The following is a 23,340-nucleotide window of genomic DNA, read 5'->3' as shown; positions in this document are numbered from 1 at the left end:
GCCTATCCTCCCCACACCAGGGGAACGGTTGCAAGCCGTTTTTAATTTCTGATTTAAGAAAGTACTTTTTTAAAATTTTGAGATATTAACTTTTATTTTTGAAATTGTCAAGATACTCGTAAGTCAAAAACTAGAAGCACATTGGAGGACCGCTTCTAGCTGTTTCGAATTTTTTGAAAATAAATTGAACTTTCGTTTGGACTACTTTACTCTTATAATAATAATAATAATTTTGATTCAAATTTACTCTTTTTTTTTTTAACTGCACATTTAAAGTTGAGGTTAGAGTTTTTAAATAATGTGAATAGTTTAACCCTAATAAAATTTATACTTTCACTATTTAATATCTTTTGTTCCTATATCACAAAAAAATATAAATCAAATTGCTATATGATTATTTAATAATATATATATATAACAATGATGCAAGCTTATTTATGCACCGTTAGCTGTGGGATATGAAACTAGAATCGCTTTCTTCCGTGGAAGCCTCTATAGGGTATAGGGATTCTCTTCTTGTACCGCTATGGGTCGTGTGCTTGTTACGTAGATAGACTAATTATGGATACATACTACTTCTGCTGTTATAAGCTTGTCCATGGACGGATATTATTTTATTTGGATTCGAATTCGATAAATATTTGTAATTGTTACTTATATACTTTATTTAAATTTTACTTGTAAAATACTCGTTTAGTCTTATTCGTATTATACTCAAAATAATTGGGTCTGATCATATGGGTCTTACACATTAAAATGAATGAAACAATTATACATAGTTTTTATGATGATGTCAAAACGTATTACTAAATTAATTTTATTTCATGATTGTAATTGATAAAATAAATTAAAAGCTACATGAGTTTTTAACATAGGAAAATTCGATATCGTTAAAATATATAATGGTCTTGATTTTGTTCGAATAATGGATCGTTATTAATCAATTATATAATTGACATAAATTCGATATTGGAGCAAGAATAAAAAATCGGTAGGAAAAAAGAGTATGAAAATCATAATTTAACTTTAGAAAGTTTTTTTTTATTGATTTGAAATTGCGTTCAGTTTTCATTTTGTAGATTTTTAATAATTCTAATTCAAATAAATTTTATTAATCTCATATATTAGTTGAGCTTGACTTATCACTTTAGGTTCAAATAATTTTATCGACAATTTAATTCGAAATTGTCACTACGGAAATAAAGATGAAAAATTCTGGCCTTTTTTTTTTTTTAAATTCTGGCATTTTTTTTTTTCAAGATATAAATACGTAAAAAAACTAAGTTATGTACAAAATTTAAGAATTTTAGATGATAAGTAAATCTAGTTGATTAATTTATAAAAATTCAATGATTTCAAGATAACAAACATTTACAAATTTTTTGAGTACTAGATTTTATCCACTCAATATTCATACCTGTGGGTATTTTGGAGTGTAATCCTATTCGTACCCAAAATAGCTTATTTCAATGTGTACGGACTCGAGTAAAGGTCTATTATAAAATTAATGAATCCGAGTCTGAGTATTCGCTATTATAATAGATCCAAGTTTAGGTAATGCCCGTCCATTAACATGTCTATGCTGAGACGCTAAGCCATAGCCTGTTCTTGTTTCATAATTTCAACAGCGAGATAGTTTTTAATAATTTTTTCTATATATTTTATATGGGGATAATTACGTCTATACCTCTGGTTTATGATCTATTTACACAAATTATCACTGTCTTTTGAAGAAATTAATACACATACACCCAATAAAAATATCAGTATCATTTAATTAAAAATATATATATATATATATATACCCATGGTCTATGAGTTTATTTCGTTGCTAATTTTCATACACCCAATAAAAATATCAGTATCATTTAATTACATATATATATATATATATATATACCCATGGTCTATGAGTTTATTTCGTTGCTAATTTTGCCCAAAAAATTACAGACGAAAAATTACAAACAAAATGAGCTGAATCCGTCTAACAAAGAAGGAAAAGAGTGTGTGTGTTAAGAAGAAGGATTTATCAATAAACCCTTGCTTAGAATGGTCTGGTGGAGGTTTTACCATCATAAGGTTCGCTTGACAAAATATAATTTTCTGCTACGATTAATTATTATAATCTAAAGAAGAAAATTGTAGCAAATATAAATTAATTACGGAATAGTCGTCGTTTCTATAAGTGTGGTCGAAACATTAGCTGTACATGGTTAAGACCATATATGGAAAATGTTTTGACAATGAGTGAAAATCGTGACGATTATTAATCGTAGTAAGAATTAAAATTTTTGCTTGGATTTTATCTACCGTGGTTAATAGAATTGATCGACTATGGTTTTTAAGCCGTGATCATTTATAGTGTAGAGAAAACTTATATTTTTTGTAGTGATTGTGAATTCAAGTCCTACGGATATATGTGTATTGTTTACTTTTTATAATAGTTTCTTGTCTCTTTATTTAATTAAATATATTTATTAATTTTAATATATTAAATTTATATTTAAATTTAAATGTATTAAATGATACAGTAACGGACATTATTCAAAGAAAAAGAAGAAGATCATATCAAACTTAAATAAATTCTACTTTATTATTTAATTAGTAATAAATTAAATGACAAGTTCAGAATACTTGTAATAGTGTGATAAGTGGCCAAATCAAGCAGAAATTTTCCCTAAATTACTTTAATTAAGACAAGTTACCCAAAAGTCAAAAATCCCATGCAAATGTAAAGAATACCTTTACCATCAGGCCGGTAGAAAAGATGCCCTAACACTGCACGAAAATTCTTGTTCGAACCAAACCAATCACAGAGTAAGTGAGATAAATTTACTATGTAATTGGTCATTTTTCTTGAACTGTATTCTGTATACCATTCATGTGATAAGTATATTATACTCAATATAAAATTGAATCAAATTTAATGAAATCAGATCCGGGCTAGAATTTCCGAGCCCTGCATTAGCCACACTGCTTCTTAGCTGTTTAATACCCTACTTTTGTTGTTCTCCTATGAAAGGAATCCAAAGGGTGGAAAAAAGGAAGACAAAAGCAGACAGTAAAGTGAAATAAAGTCACCACTCTATTGACAAAAGAAGCTTTTCCAAACATCATCCACTCCCATTACTGTTGTTTATTCACAATGTACACTATAACAACTTTGCTGCATTTCTTAGCTAATACTTTCCTCTAGTCTTTGAGTTCTTCACTATCTTCTTAACATTCTTGCCCATTAAGACAGCCTAAAAAAATTCTCCAAAAAATGGGAAAACTCATCGGCGTTTTCGCCTGTCTCGTGATTGTGGCATTGGACATCATCGGAGGGATTCTTGGGATTAGAGCAGAAGCTGCCCAAAACGAGGTGAGATTTTGTTGCAAACATGATGAAGTCGTATCATATTACGTAATAAACAATCTTACATACCTTCGAACTATTTTTTTTTTAAGAGAACATTTTTTTGCAGTAATATGTTTTTTTGTGTTATAATTTGTTTGGTCGATCAGGAAAAACATTTGAGGTTATGGATATTCGAGTGTAAGGAGCCGAGCCACGACGCTTTCGTTCTTGGCCTAGCTGCTGCAACCCTTCTGGGAATAGCGCATGTTCTTGCCAATTTGCTCGGCGGGTGCAGTGCTTGCACTCAAGAAGAGCTTGAAAAGGCATCCCCCGCCAAGCAGTTGTCGATGGCATGCCTCATTTTCACATGGTACGTATGTAAGGATAGTTTTATTAGTACTACTTTCTTTAAATTTGTTTTCAAAGACTTGTTTGGGATAGGTTGGTTTTTAGGTTCTGTAATTCTTGAAAATACTTACGAGGAGTTATAGGGCTTATGTGGAGTTGGATCTTTCTTTGAAAATACAGCAAATCACATCGAAATTTCTGAGGTAGTCTAATTAACTACACAAATATTTCATAGTCTTTGCAGGATTATAGGCACACTTCTTGAGTGAGCGTTAGTCTAATGCACCTCCAACAGTGTTTGTATAAAATATCGTCACTGAATAGGATGTACTTGTAATTACAACTAGAATTATAAAGAAGGGTAAATTACAACGACCTCCTCTAAGATTTGGCATAGTTACGAATACCCCCTTGTTATTTGAAAAATTACAAGTACCCCTCCTGATGTTTGATGAAATTATGTACTTTTTGGATGAAGGGATGAAATTATCAACTTTGTCCTTACAATATTTTTTTTTTTAAATTAAAAACTTAGTAAAAAATCAAACAGGGTGGATGAAAAAACTTTTAAACTTATAAAACAGTTATCCACTTAGTCCATAAGAAAAATAGAAAAATCTTGAAAAATAAGTAAAATTATAATTTTTAATCCATAAGGGCATTTTAGTCAGTTAACCACAAAAAATGGATAGAAATCTAACGAATTTGGCTAATTGTTAGACAGTCGTTAAAATCAGGGAGGTATTGATAATTTTGCAAACAACGAGTGGTATTTGTAATTATGCAAAACCTCAGAAAAAGTGGTTATAATTTATCCTTTTAAAGATTGTACTTGTAATTTTATAAAAGACAGAAAATGTTGGTATAATTAAAGTTAATCTAAGTAACTTCTTTGCTGCTTTAGATAAACAAGTTTGAATAATTGAGTAGTGAAGTGAGTGGTTGGAATAAAGGATATGGATTGGATATAACAATTATAAATTAGTCCCACTTTTTAAGATAAATTAGATAATTATTTCAAATATTCTTAGTCATTATTTGAATTAATTATATGTTTGAAATTCACTAAATGGACGTCTTAGAGTCTAGGGGTGTGTAGAAAATCGAAAAATCGACTGAATCGGACCAAATCGAAAATTTGGTTCGGATCGAAAATCGAACCGAAATTTTTGGTTCGGTTTTCAGTTTTTCTTTTAAAAATTTTTGATTTTTGGGTTCGGTTTTTGGTCACCGTTTCGGTGACCGAACCGAACCGAAAAATCGAACCTTTAAATAATAAAATATATTTTTAGACATATTAAATATTATATAATTATATATATTAATATATAATGTATTAATATTATATTGTTAATATATATACAATAAGAATATCAAATATATTATTTTTTAAAAAAAAATAGTTTTTTCGATTTTTAAATCGAAAAACCGAATTTCGGACCGATCAAATTCGGTTTGGTTTTCGGTTTTACAAAACTCCAAATTGAATTAATCGAAAATTCGGTTCGATTCGATTCGATTCGTTTAACCGGTTTGCACACCCCTATTAGAGTCTCCCTACTCTCTTCAAAACTTTGAATGAGAAAATGCAATTTTAATCTTATAAGTATAAAAATAGCACTTTGGTCCTTTTTTATTTTTAATTTATAATTGAGGACTATAATTAGAAAATAAAAAACAGCACTTTGGTCCTTTTTTATTTTTAATTTATAATTGAGGACTATAATTAGAAAATAAAAAACAGCACATTTAGTTCAAATGTTATTAGGGCAAAAATGCCACATCGCAAAATTGGTGGAAAATTATAGATCTCCAAATTAAAGGGGTCACTTGCATCCCATGTGCTAATTTCCGATGAATATACCATTTTCTTGTGACATTTGGGCTAATTTTTTAAGCGATAATCACATTTACGCTCATAACTTATGGTGTTTACACAAATTATGTATGCCTTTTTAGTAATTATACAAACATCCATTATATGTAAATGCTAATATCATTTACACAAATCTCCATACGTTTTGAAAAATTACACATACACCCCCTAAAATATCAATATCATTAAACAAAACCTGCTATTATGTTTCGGCAGGAGTGGATTATGTAATTATGCAAAAAGTAGGGATGATTTGTATAAACAAACCATACATCTGGGATATAAGTGTAATTATCTTTCTTTTTCTATGTATAGTCCTCATTTGCAAATTAAAAATTAGAAATTACGAAGTATGCCACTCGGATCGCCCATAGTATATGACTAAAATTACATTTTTTTCCCAAACCTAAAGAACATGGAAATGTTCCAAAGTATTAAAGCTCATTTGGATCAATACATTCAAATTTGAATAATAACAATACGTGACACGTCTATATATAGTGACAACATAAAATAATAGTTGTCACTACATCGTCACTATAGATGAGTCACTAATTGTATTCAGTGACAACTTTGTGCATATTTTTTTTGTTATTAATTCATGTTAGTAACATTTTTTTACAAAATAATAGCAATTATTAAAATCATGAAATTTCTTATAATGATAAAATAAACGGTCTTGTCACTAAATATATTTAGTGACAATATTAAAATTATCATTTAATTTTTTTGTGACTAATGTTCTATTTTCTTGTAGTCCCAGTACTTCATGGACCTGATGTTGGTTGTATTTGCTCAGGATCATCCTGGCCGTAGGCTTGTCGATGCTGGTGATCGGAATAATATCGAACCACAAATCAAGAGCATCCTGCGGTTTCACACACCACCATTTCCTGTCCATCGGAGGGATACTGTGCATGGTTCATGCCCTGTTTGCCGTTGCTTACTACGTCACTTCTACTTCTGCAATCGATCGCTGAGAAAACGCATTTGCCCGTTTTTCTTTGTAGCTCTTGAGAAATCGCATTAACCCGTTTTTCTTTACCCATCAGCTAGCAATTTTTGGTTTCTCAATCCTCCTTTTGACTAATGCGACTCAACTCCAAACTTTAGTATACTGATATTATGTCGTTTTCTTGCAAGTCCCGGTGGATGAGACATGTGTGTCTGCACCCTTTTGAAATATGGAGCCATTTATATGGTCCAATTTGAATCAATTATATGACAAGTACAATATATTTATCGTGTGATTAGTGTACAGTCTAGAAAAGATGACCCACACATAACAAGTATGATAAATGATTGATTTGATTCTGCCAGACCTTGTTCGAGTAAGAATTTTTCCCAACAGTATTTGCATCGTAGGAATATAATAATTTTGCGACTCAAGTATTATTGTAAAAAGGGATTAGATTTTCTATTTCAGAATTTCATCGTATCTTCTGTTCATTTAACATCTACATGTGACGTGTATAAAATGACATTATTTGTTTTATTTAAGATAATTTTTTATACACATGGCTTGTATATATTAATTAAAATAAAAAATTAATCCATCCGCAAAAAAGGAGAATAATAGTGACAAAAAAAATCACGTGACGGTAATGAAACGAAAAGTTGCAACTTCATCACGTCACTAATGGAGTGATATTTTTATTCCTCTAGAAATCAAAATTGTCAAATAAGGACAATAATTAGAAATAAACTATAGCACATTGAGATTAAATTTGCTGGAAGTTGCAAATTTGACCTAAAATTGAACTTGATTTGGGGATTTAGGGTTTTCCTGCAAAAATAGCTGACATGGATATTTGGAAATCCAAGGTGGAACTTTTGATGCCAACATGGAACTCCAAACTCCAAGTGTGAAACTTTGTTTCTAATAAGAGTTGAACTATCAAAACAAAATTTAAATATAATAAATTATTTTCGCAAAGTCTTTTAAAATTTAAATATCATAAAATAGAGCCTAAGAAAATATTTACAAATACTTTAATATCAATAGCCAAAACAATTTATATGTATAATGATTAAAAAAATAAATTGCAATATTGAAATTGACAGTGATTATATATATGCATTAATTAATCTTGTCATTATAATAGTTTTCATAATTTACAGGTGACAATATTAGTTTAAGAAATCTTTGTCACTGGGAATAATTAGTGACAAAAAATATTTTCAAAAGTATCATTATAAACAATTAATGATATATATATAACGACAACGTAGTGACAAATAATATAATTGTCATTATATTTATGTTATCACTGTAGATGTGTCGTGAACTTAATATTTATAATGACAACTTAATGCATATTTTTTGTCGATAATTTAAATTATTGTCAGTTTAAATATTTTGAATGATAACTATAAAATTATCGTTTAATATTTATCATTAATATTAATTATTTTTGTTTCAATATCCTTGAAGATACCTGAGGCTTTCGAATTTTAATAATCAAGCATCTTTATTGGGGTTACATTGAAAGAAAGAAACTTTAGGGAAAATACTTTGAGAAAAATAGAGTGATGGGATGTGAATTAACCCAATATTTGGCGAGAACTGCAACATGTCCTTTTATTCATGTTTTTTTATTGTGTGGTACATCAAACTGATATTTTTAAATCTTATTTAGAAAAAGAAGATTAGTGATAAAAAATATATCAAATGACAATTTTAATATTGATGTCAATTAGATGTATTAAGTGTTAAAAATTCTTATTTTGTCATAATTATGAGTTTTTTCTTTTGTTTTAATAGTGGTGATTATTTTGTAAATGTTGTGACTAGCGAAACCAGTGAACGAAAAATAGTGTATATAATTATAGATAAAAAAAATTAATGACACGTATAAATTCGTGCTGCACAAATTCTTGGGCACATAAAACCAATCAAACAAAATTTGAGGGCATTCTGTTGAAATGTTTTCAGGCCTTGACAGATGGAGAATGATAAATTGAGCTCTCTTCCGTGTGATGATTGGCATGTCTGCCTTGAGTAGACTACTTTGATCGGGGATTACATGCCCCAATTGGTTTGTACCTTGATCCCTATAAAATTTGCAAGATTTTAACTCAATGTCATTCTACCAATATAATATTGTAATTTTTCTTTTTATTCGATTTTTATTGAATGTTTTCTTGTTCCTACGGTATGGATGGTCCAGGTGGAAGAACTGTCTGTAGAAGTCAAAGTAGCACATCTTTCTACCGTTCTGCAAATAGAATGCACGTGTGTCTTCCATACAAATTGGACACCCCATAACACCAGTGAAACTCCATCCAGACGACATCCCATAAGCGGGTAGATCGTTCACGGTCCATATCAACGCAGCCCGCATCATGAATGTTTCGTTCTTCGCGCTTTCGCTCGTTAGTACACCCACATGCTACAAATTCTACAACTCCTCGATCAGCGGCTCCAAGTAAATATCGATAAAACGTTTCGGATTGGAATGACTAGGGATCACCATCATCAAAACAATAAATTCAGAACTCATGCACATTCTTGGTGGGAGATTGTACGGTGTAAGTATAACGGGTCAGCATCAATACGAATGACCGTACTGTCCGTGCGGTGCGAACCCATCCCGTGCACAAACCCAATCTATCATTACGAGGCTTTACTGCGAAAAAGGGGTATATCAGGTAAAAATGCCTCAATACCTTTGCATCATATGGATGGTACATGGATCCCTCCTCCGTCTAATGCTTCGCATACCATGTCATTTGCTCGGCAGTCACTTCTGAAGCATACAACCTTTGTAGGCTAGGGGTAATCGAAAAGTACCTAAGAATGGCGTACGAAGTCTTCTTGTGGTTTGGATTTCGCTCCGTGGACAGCTTGTACCTAACTTTTCCATAAAACTTGCAGTAGTTTAGATCAATGTCGTCCTTTCAGTACAATATGCAATCATTCTTACCCGCATCAATTTTCTCAATAGGTAAACCTAAGTCCTTCATTATCTTCTTCGTATTATAGTAATCCATGTGGAGGGTGTGATCGTGGGGCAATATATGATTAGCCCACTGGAATATTCGATCATATATATGCTGAGAAATATAGCCCTCGGTCATGATATTCACCAACTCAACAAAAGCCCCAATTGAGATTGGGTGCAATCGTTCCACAACGGCTGCTCGGGCAACATGCATTACATTGTAAAATCGATCTGCCAACCCAGAACATAATCATATTGGCTCCCACCGTAATATAAACTAGGCCCGGCATCAACAGGACAAGACCTCGTACTATCATGAGGCTTACCATCCTGGTTTTCATTAGAAGACTAGAAAGTTTGCCCGATGGAATAAAAAACCATCCTTTGCGCCCAATCCATCTGTGCCGCATCACCGCAGTGCATACGGGTACCCTCCACCTTATGGGAGTTTGCTCCTCCTGCAAAGGAGCGTGATGACGACATCAAAATACTCCTACACCATCTTCTCGCCATGAGAAATTATAATACTCCGCCATAAAAATTTTCATATACAAGTCAAAATTTACCTATCCGAGGTTTTGAAAACTTCATTTTTACTCTTCCAACAAGGATACTTAACTTTCTCACCATTCATATACGCATGTTGAGACTTGGCCATTCTAAAAATATAGCAATATCATCCTCAAACTCCAGAGTAAGACCCATTCTACTCGACAGGTTATTCTTATACATCCATCTCCTCAACTGTCTTAACATGATGAGTCCTATACATACACATATATATATCTTATTATTATAATATTAAATTTAATTTATAAAATTATAAAAATATAATCAATTAACAAATAATGGGTTAAAGTTGTTATCTGATCAAAATAATTTCAAATATCAATGAAAATTCGAGAGAGATTGACAAACAAGTGTATAAAAATATTAGTGGAACAGTGAGAGATCAAAACAATTCGAGAGAGATTGAGAAAATAAAGAGAAAAGGAAGAACATATTGAGATTAAATGGAAGGAAATGAATATTTATATATAAAAAAAATTGGAACACGATTTGAAACGGGTACTAGAACACATATTTAGTTGTTAAAAAGTAGTCGTTATTTTACAATTTGCAACGGTCATTGGACCGGACTTAGGAACGATTTTTTTTTTCGTGGAATTATAGCCGTTGTACTTTATTTGGAGCGGTCTTAGCAATACAATATTAATAAAACAACAAAATCGTTCCAACTTGTACCGACTTTTGGGATGGTCATTGTAATACATTCCGTTTTAACACATACTTAGGAACAATTTTTCCTATAATTGCTTAGGTGCAAACTCAAAATCATTTCAAATTGTACCTAATTTTAGAATATATTTTATAACTGTCATTTTTTGGGTATCAATTGTCTCACATATAGGAACGGTCGATGCAAGACCATCCCTAATTCTAATAATATGTTCCAAACAGAATTTCAACTATTTACCATTCTATGTTGGAACGATCGTGGGAGCAGACATTGTAACTGTTAGTTTGGAACATATTTTTGGCACGGATTGGGCGTTCCAAAAAAATAACGCACAAAAAATAGAGATCATGACGTCATCTACCAAGTTCTGTTCCTATTGTGTTCCAATACCCGTTTCAATGTAGAACGGACTTTAAAACGATCAGCTGATTCGTGCCAAATTCTGTCTTTTTTTGTAGTGAATGGAATTAAGAAGATTCCTCATCTTGCAATCACTTATTTATTTAGTCCTATTTAATCATTCTTGGAAGTTAGTTTTTCTTAAGCTAATCCTTTTCTATTTGTGAAGTGTGTTAAACTGCTTTATTAGCCTTTTAAGTCTTGTACTTTGACTGAGAACATGAGTTTTTTCATGAAGTTTAAAACAATTCTTGATCATATGTGGCCTGGCTTCTTACAGTATGAACACCATATTTCTTCTCGGTTTAATGGCTTAGAGTGCTTTGTTTTCTTATTCTTAGATTTAACATTCTACCCTTAACTAATTTCACCCCTAAACTTTGTCGATATTATAATTGAATCCTCTAACGTATGAGATTCGAGCATAATTGTTCTTTGACTTTGGTACTTTGTTAATCATCTAGTTTAAGCCAAAAACTTTTCATTAGATTGTAGTATTTGAGCTCATACATTTGACTTGCATCTTTCATCTTGAAGCTAGCAACTCTAAGCAGTTCCGAAAAACATGCAATTCCCATTGATTTCAGGCTTCATTGAATTCCAAAATCAAGTCATTCATTGAATCTTCCTCATGCAAAAATAGGATACTTCAAGTTTCAGAGCAGCCTGAGTGAGGTGATCTAGTTTTCATCTTCCCGTCAGAAATGTCCGCACTATCTGTGACCATTAAAGACAATTTCTTCCATTTAATTTATACGGAGTACAAATATTCTTGAGGTCTCCAAAAGATGGATTTGGTGTAGATCTTCAATTGAAATCCTATTAGGATTAGATGAGTTTGTAGAGGTTTTAAATACTTTTTATTTTAAAGAATAAAAAGGCTTTGGCAATGAAGGCCAACAATCAACAATAAAGACCAAAACATATATGTAATTAGAAAAATAAAAGACAAAAGTTTGTAATTATAAAATGAAGGAGGGTCTATTAACCCTTTATTTTTACATGCACATCAATTTCTTACAACAATCATTTCGACTTAGTTCAAAATTGAAAAGAAGTTGTTGAACAGATTATCCAAATAGTCGGCTAAAGCACCCCCAACGCTCATATCTGTTTCTCTATTCCATGGGAATGGTTTGACTGATTTGGTGGCCTCCAAAAGCTCATCCACAGGAATCTTCGATTTTGATCTCAGCAAAGGGGCAAAGTCTGTCATGTCCCGACAGTAGTCCTGAAAACGTAAAAATAAGGATTAAATGCATGTAACAGACTCTCTTGTCAAAATAATAATAGATGAAAAAGAAGAACAAACATATGTGACTCCACAACATTGGAGGTATTGATTATTTTCAAAAGTTGAGTGTCGGATTGCATTCTTTTTTCCAGGGGAGAAAGAGGAATAGGAATAAAAATGACTGCCAACTCATTATATGTATGAAGTCTGTCCTTGTTCCGACAGTTGATTGAGTATGAAAAATTGGGTAAATTACTACCTGATCGGCATGCATTTTCTTCACAAATAGTTTAAATATCCTGAAATTCTTGGGCTCTAATAGCTCATCCGACAGGCGGAGGTATGTCACTCCAGCCATCTTCTGCTTCGGTGGTCCATTTTTGCCGACCCCATTTGGCCTAACATTTAGAAGGATTTGGTTGTAACCTGCGCGATCGTACCGTGAAAGTGCATTCTCACCGGCGACATCAATGTTCTCTCTCCATCCACTGCTCAAAACCTGCACAAATAAATAAGTATATATCCCGACAACCATAATATTCTTAGTAAAAAAAAATTCAGAACTTGCATTGAGATGTCTTTCTGAAAATTCTGTACCTATTAGTATGTTTACTGGGAGTCAAATAAAATTAATGCTTGCCTAAATAGTTGTAAACTGTACATAAAATCCATGATCCAACCAACGCAAACATTGGAATATGAGTGATATATAAATAGAGGCACTTTCATTCCCGAACCTGTTGAACAAGCTGTTCAGGTGCTGATTTAGCGTCGGCTGGTTGCTCCAAGTTTCTCATTTCAAGACAAGTGAAGTTCAGAGTACCATAATGTCGAGAGATCATCCTCGCAAGGGGACGGTATCCATCCCTGTCTTTCACATTGTAGTATCCTGATGTCAGCTCGCAGGCATGACTATCATCCGTGTACCACCAGTGGATACCAGAAACCTGTTTTATACAAGAAAACAATCATTTTGCAATAGTTTAGTAGTACTTATTAGTTATGCAAAAAGGGTTTTGCAAAATTATAAAATTTACCTAATTTAGATAATTTTTTTATTTATTGTTGTTTAATTTTATAAAACTAATTTTATCCTCGACAATAACTTTTTTGGATTTGGAATTTGAATGTAATACGTTGAAATAGACCCCACACTCCAATAGTACCATATATTAGTACCATATGCACATTCGATGTGTGAACTTAATTATTTCAATATCAAATTATAAATCTTCGTTAAAAATTTTTTTGAGTTATTTATTTTAGTTATAAAAGTATTTATTGATTTTATTGTAAGTGGCATAAAGAATATGCCAAAATAAGATAATTAAAAAAAATTATAAATAAAAAGAATAAAAACATTAAATAAGAAAAGTGGAAAGAGAGAGAGGACAGATCAAAATTCCATTTTATGATATTCAACTTTATTTTGGAATGTTCAAAAAAATATATATACAGGAAAATTCTAGTGTGAACTCGACTTGACCGAACCAAAATCGATAAAAACGAAAAGTACAATATATTTATCGTGTGATTGATGTACAATTCAGATAAAATGACCAATCACATAGCGAGTGTGATACACTTGCTTTATGATTGATTTGATTCGGCTAAATTTGGTTCGAACAAGAATTTTTCATACATATAGAGGAAAAATACAAGCAACCCCTTTGTGATATCACAAATAAGCAAATTACCCTCTCATGAAAAAATAAATAGCGATTTATCTCTCTATATTTTTTAAAATACAACAATTGCTATTCACCTTATATATATATATATATAGTAATTTGGATAAATGGAGGACCTTTTGGTGCTATCAAGAATAACTAAAAAATAGGCGATTGAGAAACTTACTTTAGCAGCTAACCTGACTTTGCACCCCTGGAATACTTCATTGGCTTCGTCAAGAATTTGATCACCATGTTCTATCAGCTTGTTGGAATACCATTCCAGGAAAAATTTCCCGTTTTCTGTCAGGTAAGTCCCGTTTGCCGCGAAGAAGCCTGTTTGCTCAGGCGTGTCATTGTACGTTCCTGCATTGTCAGGCAGCTCCCACTCAGGGTGCCCGGCCTTCACTGCAGCCGCCTGGAAATCTTGTTTGAGATACTTGTCGTAGCACTACAATCACAGGTATTCTTATGTTAGACGTTGAGACGATATACTCACGTTGTTCCTTCTTATTAGTAATGTTTGATCTCACTTGGAATTCTCCAATTCCAGGGAACTTCCAGCCCTGAGTTTCTGGATACGACGGATATCTGAGCTCTCCGGCTGGACCGAGTCCTATTTCGATGTCTATGATGCTTCCGCTTTCGAAAAAGTCGGACATGCTCTCTCTGAAACTCTTCATGTAGTCCCTGTACATCTGCACACTCGCATTTCGACTGAAAATAAGTGATGAAATGAACTCATTCCTGGAAATGCTTATATACATTTGGTTTGAAAATATCAAAAGTTAAAAATTAATTGAGCGTTTGGCTAAACTTATTTATAAGATTTATATTAGATCTTATTTTAAAATATGAAATTAATCAAAGTGTGTTGATTAAAAGATCATAGGAAAAATTATATTTTTCGTCCTACACGATATAGGGTGTTGCATTTCTGATTTGATCTTAGCACATTTGATTCCATAAACTAAAAAATTGTAGCATTTGAGACCAAAAAAAGCTACAATTTTTGGACGAACTATGCTATAATTTTTATCCTATGAGACAAAAAAATATTACAACCTTTTATCTTATGGACCAAATGTGATAAGCGAGTAAATTGTAGGACCAAAATTTCAATACCTTCTATCATGTGAGATCAAAAGCACAATTTTTTCAAAGATCGTATAAGCTTCTAACATGTTATTATTAGATCTTATATATAAATAAGCTCCTTCATTAAAAAATTTACCAAATTCATATAATATATCATAAGCTTTCAAATATCTTATAAAATGGGCTTAGTTTCATTTTTAATCTTGTAATTGTATATAGTATAAATTACATTAAGGTTAGATCAAAATGCACAAATATCCATATCTTTTGCAAATTACAGACACATCCCATGAGGAGTGTTAGTCTAATGTTTTCCAGGAGATGTTTGTGCAAACTTTGCCTTTGAATAAAGAGTATGGTTGCATGTATAACTATAACTTAAGGGGGTGTAGCTGTTATTTTGCAAAGGCAGGGGTACATAAGTATTTCAAGGGATGAGTTACCCTATATCAAAAGTTAAAAATCTGATATGTAAGTTACCCTATATACATAGTTTTGGCATTTTAGTTTGGGTTAATTACATTTCGTCATCCGAACTATGACTGTTTTTACACTTTGGTATCTAAACTTTCTTTTGTGTCAACTTATCATTTCATCTTTGCGAATTTTGTATTTTGTCATTTATAACTGTTTTTTAACCAAAATTTTTGTCAAAAAAAAAAATCACATGCAGTGCATATATGATATTTAAGAGTGATTTGATGATCTTTTCACATACGCACAATATATAATGTTTTTCCTGCAAAAAATTCAACAAAAAAAAAAATCCCATATATGGCAAAGTGAAAATTTCATATAGTTGAGATGTAAACTGACACAAAAAAAAAAAAAGTTTAGATGTCAAAATGTAAAAATGAACATAATTCAGATGGCAAAATGTAATTTACCTTTTTAATATGTAACTTGTTAGGATTGTAAACTGGTCCTCAACCTTCTAATAATTTCACTATTTTAGAATAAATTTGGCCGAAACTTTCAAAGCTGATTAGAAAGTGGCATGCGCTAATAAAAAAATTGGGAAAACACGTACATCTTATTGTCTGAATTATGATAACGTAGCAAGTAATGGCTGATATCAACCCAAAAAAAAAAGAAAAAGAGAGAGGCGACGTGGCATAAGTTTGGCAAGTCAGCAAAAATCAATCAATAAGATGTGTTTCTCCAATTTTTAACTAGCACATCCATGCCACTTTCCAACCAAAATTGAAGATTCTGACTAATTTTATCTTGAAATCATGAAATTAAAGAAAAGTAAAGGACCGTTTTACAACTCTAACAAATTACAGGACTAAAGCATCATATGATTATACTCGATTATAAGACTAAAAGTACAATTAAACCTATTAAAACGTACTAAAATAGCTATAAACTCATCCAAACGTCCTAGAAGTCACGCCAGCACAATATAAGTTTCATTATCGACGTAGTTTGACCCTTCATATTATTTGGTATTTTCAGGGCAGAAGAGCATAAAAATTCTCGACTTACAGATTATACGCAGTACCTCAACAGCAGTTCGGCCTTGAAAGAGAGGCAGGTTATCGACACCGAGAGAGAGGTACTCCTTGTTCCTATTCCCCGATCTGTTAGTATAGAAGATATCTGGATCTTTCTCTCCGACAGCAAGAACCCAATCTGGAATAGGAATGTAGACAGCGTCTCCAACGTTGCCTCCACATTGGTGGAACGACATTATAGCCTGAATTCGTAGTCCAGATTTCTGTACTAGTTGGAACAGTCTCCTGTAGGAAGACCAGTCATAGAGCTTTGGTCCTTTGGCCTCTGTAATCCCCCACCACACATCAACCATCACTCCGTCCACTCCCACTTCCTTCAGCTTCTTGAGTTGCTTCTCCAGCTTGTCTTCGTTCGGGAGTTCGTTTTCTCTACTGACAACTCCTAGCTATCCACATTATTATACACATGTGTTTCAAACATAATGAAAATTGCAGCCCGAGTCCGGTCCGACCAAATCACATGACAAGTATACAATTAGGAAAGAATTATTAATACTATGACTAGTTTATTGATTTCATTCCTGATGATTTTTTTAAATACGAGTTTGGTTTGAATAAATAGGCTTAAATGTACTTTTCTAACTTAATTATTTGACGTTTTTGTCCTTTAACTTTTTAGTGTAGTATTTTGGTCCTGGCTACATCTTTTTTATTTATGTATTTTAATCCTTTTTGGCTCATTTTTGCCAGTATTTTTGTCTTTTAACTTTGTAGAATAGCATTTTGATTCTACATCTTTTAAATTTTTATGCAATTTCAGTTCTTTTTTGCCGGAGTTCACCTTTCTCTCGTCGGTGGAGGTGAATTCTGGTGAAAAAGAGACTGAAAATCACCAAAATTGAAAGGATATATGCAGGATCAAAATCTTATCATAGAAAATTAAAGGACAAAAATATCAAATAACCTAAGTTACTGAACCAAAAATACATTTAATCCAATAAATAAACTAGTACATGTTGTCATGCATCCATTTTAGTATTGTTTTCACTAGAGCGGTTTCGTTACAATAACTCCCGTTATTATCGATAAAATTACTCAAACAGTAATCTATAGTTGAAAATGTATTTGTGTAATTAATCCTTAGAAAACCTAACAATTTTATATCTCATCACGTAACACAAAAAGTTACACCATTTTCTTTAGGGTTAATGCAAGTTTACCTTCCTACAAAATTAGAAATTTTCAAGAAATCCTCCATTAAAAAATTACAAAAAGCCCCATGACGTTTAAAAAATAATGCAAAAAACCCCTCTAGACAGGGAAAGCAACGTGCATCATTTCGTAAATATCAGAGAAATTTTTTTGAACTTTTATAATTTTACATAGTGTAAATTATATTGAACCCTTTTTTTGGTATAAAGAACCGAAACATTGTACGTAAAAACAACGATCATGACATGAGTGTACTTACCTGAAGCATAACGAAGAGGGGGACGTAGTTTGCCAACGGACCGTACTGGAGCTCTGCAGATGTGCTCTGAAGGAAGTGAAGGAGAACACTCTTAAAGTTTGCATTTTGATATAACATATCTCATTGCATGCTCTATTTTGCATTGAAGTCGAAAGGAGTTGTTCTTATGTCTTTATGATATTTTTATCTACTGAGCACATATTTACAACAATAATAGTACAATTTTTCGTGAGAATTTCAAAATGTGAATAATGATCTAATAATACATTCCGACAAAAGGAGGCCAACTTACGTTTTTCATCCTACATGGTAAGGGATTGTACATTTTGGTCATTGGACTTACACAAATTTAAATATTGTCGACAAATTTAGTCTCACTGTTCAACTTATGTAGAAAACATACATGGCAAAATATAGACACTTGTTGGTATATATGTGGCCCATGACCCAATCTATCGGTAGGCCCATTAGCTCGGTCCACTAAACTCTTGGCCCATTCGGATGGCCCTCACCCGACCCAGAACCCGACCCTCTTGACCCGACCCAGGTAACACTACTTAAACCACTTACCTAACCCTAAGTCAACTCTCTCTCTCATTTCACCCTTCTGCGCCGCTGCCGATGAGAAATCTCCCTCTTTCTCTTGCTGCCTCCTATGGCGGATTCTTGTTACCTTTTCCACCACCGTTAATGGTGGTGGCTTTCCTTAGCCAAACCAATGGCTAAAGGAAAGCCACCCCAAAACCCTCTTGTCCAACGGCTCTATTTCTCCAAATAAATAGGGGCCATTGTACTCGGGTGAGAGAGAGAGAAAACCGAGCAATCCTTTGTGAAATACCTCTACCCTTCCGGTTCTGTGTGAACGGCTGTGAGGCGGGTTTCCTGTTCTTGGTCTTTGTGATCTACCCTCGGTGTGAGGTGCAACCGTGGGCCGAGTTTCTGTGAGTTCGGAGCTCTGTGACCCGTGACCCTTGTTTCTGCTGAATCTGGCTTGTTCCTGAGCCGCTACTAAACTCACGGTTTTTATTCACTTATCTCTCTTATTTACTTTGAGTATTGTTCATTATATTTGTAATCTCGGTTTGTAATAATTTTAAAGGAGTTTCGTACTCCATATCAAGTGTAATAGTTGGTTAGGCATTGTTGAAAAAGGGATACCACCGTGGGTTTCGTACCCTACAACACTTGTATCCTGTGGGACGAAAAATAGCTAGGACAAAATTTCCGTTTTCGTCAAACATAATAGGAGCGTCTATACTTTTAGATTCAAAATTTGAATTTTTCTTTTTGTTGAAAAATAACAGTCACATAATTTTACCATCTATTTTTGGACAGAAGTTGGACTAGTTTGGCTGGAAAAAATGCAATTTAGCCCCTTGTGATATTGCAAATGTACAAATTAAGCATTTTACCTCACTAAATAGGGGGTAAATTGCTTCATTTTAAAAAATATAGGGGATAAATTGTTATTCTTTACATGTCCGCATTTTCAATATCACAAAGGGTAAATTGCATTAAACCCGTTTGGGATTATATATGTTGAAAAAAAAATCAATTTTAGTATAATTTTAAAATTCAGTAAAGCACGGATAGTTTTGTCTCTCTTATTATATAAGACTAAATATGTCATTTTACGGACAAAAGGAGTTGGCCATCCAAAACAAAGAACAGTGTGATAGGAAGCTCTCCACCTGGATTATGACAGTCGAAGATTTTTGGGCTAGACAATGACTCGAATATTATTGTCATGTAATAACACAAAGTTTTACGTCGCCATTCGTTCCACGTACGCATCTAACTCTCAGCCACATTTCAAGAAATCCACGAATGTCCATTTTCATCATACGTATATTACACAATATTCTCATCAATTTGCACCATTCACCTATGATGAGGAGCTCAATAGTTGCCACATTTTATAAAATCTCTTTTTTCCCCATATATATGGGTAGCAAAATTGGAATATTACTAATAATGCAATCAAGAATTGCACCCTAGACAGAAAATTCAATAACTCGAACCCCATTTGGTTGAATTTGAACCAATCATATGATAAGTAAAATACACTTATCATGTAATTGTTGTACAGTTCAGGAAAATTGATCAATCACGCAGCAAGCGTGTCATACTTGCTCTGTGATCGATTTAGTTCGATCAAATTTGATTCGGGTTAAGAATTGTTCCTACCATAGACAAAGTAATTGCTAACTTACCTCCGAAGGAGCACCGGCGGTGACAGCCTGAGGAGCCTTCGCTCTTCTGTGCGGACTGAATCTGAGGTTAGCGTTCAGCGGCTCGTGTCGGTTTTGCTGCTTCAGTTTATTGTGCACGTCAGCGGCCAGCAATTCTGGTCGGTTTAGTGTGATTTTCTTTGGTGATCCAACAGGTTTTAAGGTTGCACTAACACTGGCCATATGAAAATGGGGGTTACGATGATTCAATGACCTGATATCTGAGTTGCTGGATGCATGAATTTATAGTGCAGAAGTAGAAATTGATGGTGGGGGGGGGGGGGTTGAATCTGAAGAGAGATGACACAGAAATCTCCATTTGTGGCTGATATTCATGTTAGCCAAGAACTGGCGTTTTCTGGCTGTCGTTTAAATACAGGACAGCGATGGATTGAGCAGATGATTGTCACGAGTTTCTCACACATGCTGAAAAGCAGAAAATTCAGTACTTCCACATACTTCGAAGTACATAATAGGTTTGATGATCATCATCATCATCATCGGAGTTCAAATTAGGTTACTGCTTATGGGTCTAATTACTAATCCAGGAGTATGTTTAAAATGTCTAGGAGCATACCTTCGTTGGCTTATGTAATATGCAAAGCAAAGCACGAGGAAACATCACTAGGACACGCCAGGTTACATATACGTTAGAAAAAGAAAAAGTAAGTTTTTGTTATATTATAAATGACTATGGTTTACTATTAACCACGGTTACTAAAACTAAAATAAAAACTTTAATATTTACCACATTTAATCAATATTCGTCATGATTTTTAGTTATAGCCAAAATATTTGTCATGGCTTTGGCCATGTCTAATGTTTTGGCCACACTTACAAAAACAACGGCTAATGACCGTTGTTAAACTGTGGTTAATTTGTATTTGTCACGATTTTTTCATTTGGTTATAGTGATTAACCGTAATAAAAATTATATTTTTTCTAGTGATAGTTGTGCCCCATGTTTAAATCAACATGGGGTGAGCTTCTAAGAAATAGCAAAGGTAGCTAAATTTGTAGTTGGGACATGGAGAATGCAAATTTATAAGGATGCCCGAATTATACAATTACACATGAATAATTGATATAAAGTGATCAATCTTGTGGACCATAATGAGCCCGTATGACTATTGTTCGAGTCGATTTGTGAATGGAGAGATATGACAAGAACAAATGGAATGGAAATCCGGGACCATTTTAAGTATTAATAGTAAAATTTGAAGTATTTATACTACTGGAATTAGAAATGGCAATTGAACCTGAACCTGGATTCGTAAAAATGCAGCCCAAACCCGTCCTTAATGGGGCGAGTTCAGGTTGAAAGAATGGGGTTCGGGGTGGGGCGGGACGGGGTTCGGATCCATAAAAATCTACCTTGATACGTAATTAATCTACTTTTTCTAAATTTTATAGATTAATATATAACTTACTAAAATTTACCCTAATCCATGCCTTTCCCATTACCATCCCCAAAAAATCTCTTGCCATCTCTCTTCTTTGTCACTGTCATCTTCACTATTTAGTCTTCTCTCTCTTGCCTCCTCGTCTTGTCTCGCGGCTCGAGTTGCCTCACCACCGTCGCCGCCTTGCCTTTCTTTGTGGTTTCTCTCCTCTTTTTTTATTTTTATCCATACAAAAAAAAAATCGGATCTATCAAGTCCGACCCATCACAATGGATTTTGTAACGAAAGAGGGGGGAGGCATGAGTCGCATGACAGAAGAAAATTCAGGGCGGGACGCACGTTTGTCCCGAAGTTGGCAGACCGGATCTTCAATCCACCCTAACCAACCTAAGACCCGTCCCGTTGCCACCCATATTAGGGATGCCCAAGGTTAGCCCTCATTTCAAGATTTTTGCACCATTATTAATATGGAATTACTAAAATCAGATCCAGCAATTATCCACTAATACAAGATCGGTGATAAGTAATTTTTTATAAAGAGAAATATATTGACTTTCCATAAGGTTTGATATAATTAGCGTAACCTTTTATAATTTGAAAAAATACATCTAATGTCCTTAATTACTGTTTATTTTTGTCCGAAAAATAAGTCTATTTATTAGTCAAAGTTCACAAAATTTATTGATATATGTAAAAAAAAAATGAATGAAAATTTATATTACCCCAAATTAACTTATCACTAGCTCATTGTAGGTCAAAACAGATATTTTATAACTAAACTACACTAATGCATCTTCACACGCCGATGCATATGGAAATATACACTTTCACCTTTATAAGAGTAGTTTAGTCAGAAAAGATTTGTTAAGTAACAATAATTCTGTAAGTCAATCGAGGTAAATATACATTTTCGTTCATTTTTTACTACTATCAACAAATTTTACAAATTTTATTTGATAGATAGATCTATCTGTTGAACGAAAATAGACATTAGATATACTAAATATAATGTTCCAAACTACAAAAGACTGCGTATAATTATACCAAATTAAAATATAATGTTGTCGTTATCTTCTAACGCAATAACTTTCATCTGTTCGTGTCTGTTTGGTACTATCGGTTTATCGCAATTTTAAGAACTCTTTTTTTTTCTATTTTCCGTTCCAATTTTTGGTATTTAAAAAAAAAAAGCTTTATCTTCTAAATGAATTTTCTTATAAGTATATTAAGTTGTCCTCTGATCATACCACAAACTCTCTGGTTTTTGGAAATAAGAGATACTACAAAAATATTTTTATTTATGGTTAAAATTTAATTGCATTAATTTAACTTCCTATATATATATTTGAAGGTGTGCCGCCTAGGTCCCATGAATAGTTGATTTGACAATTTAGCCTACTGATTTATCAATTTTTGCAGATTGAGGATCTTTTTAGCTCGATTATCGGAATCTCCAATTTTATGGGAAAATCCGACGAGGCTCGAATATTCCGACCAAAAAATTCATTGATCCGCAAAAATTGATAATTTGAAGGACTAAATTATCAAATCAACTTTGTAGGTAAATGAAAACAGCTAGCTCCGGGGCATATACGACGAGGCAAAAGAACAAGATGGGGAAAAAGATCT

The 23,340-nt window shown here is 33.0% G+C and overlaps 2 protein-coding genes across 2 annotated transcripts; one reads left to right on the top strand and one right to left on the bottom strand.

Moving 5' to 3' along the window:
* Positions 3,136–6,812, top strand: LOC105178518. The gene is made up of 3 exons (XM_011102006.2): positions 3,136–3,364; positions 3,508–3,710; positions 6,364–6,812. The coding sequence occupies exons 1-3, from the start codon at positions 3,266–3,268 to the stop codon at positions 6,542–6,544; spliced, it is 483 nt and encodes a 160-aa protein (XP_011100308.1). The 5' UTR covers positions 3,136–3,265; the 3' UTR covers positions 6,545–6,812.
* LOC105178611 (beta-amylase) lies at positions 12,113–20,549 on the bottom strand. The gene is made up of 8 exons (XM_011102120.2): positions 20,291–20,549; positions 18,078–18,143; positions 16,654–17,052; positions 14,585–14,749; positions 14,239–14,502; positions 13,119–13,328; positions 12,641–12,880; positions 12,113–12,378 (listed from the first exon to the last, which is right to left on the bottom strand). The coding sequence occupies exons 1-8, from the start codon at positions 20,489–20,491 to the stop codon at positions 12,184–12,186; spliced, it is 1,740 nt and encodes a 579-aa protein (XP_011100422.1). The 5' UTR covers positions 20,492–20,549; the 3' UTR covers positions 12,113–12,183.

Source organism: Sesamum indicum, linkage group LG16, assembly GCF_000512975.1.
Source record: "Sesamum indicum cultivar Zhongzhi No. 13 linkage group LG16, S_indicum_v1.0, whole genome shotgun sequence".
NCBI lineage: Eukaryota > Viridiplantae > Streptophyta > Magnoliopsida > Lamiales > Pedaliaceae > Sesamum > Sesamum indicum.
This window is presented reverse-complemented; position numbering and strand designations above follow the sequence as displayed.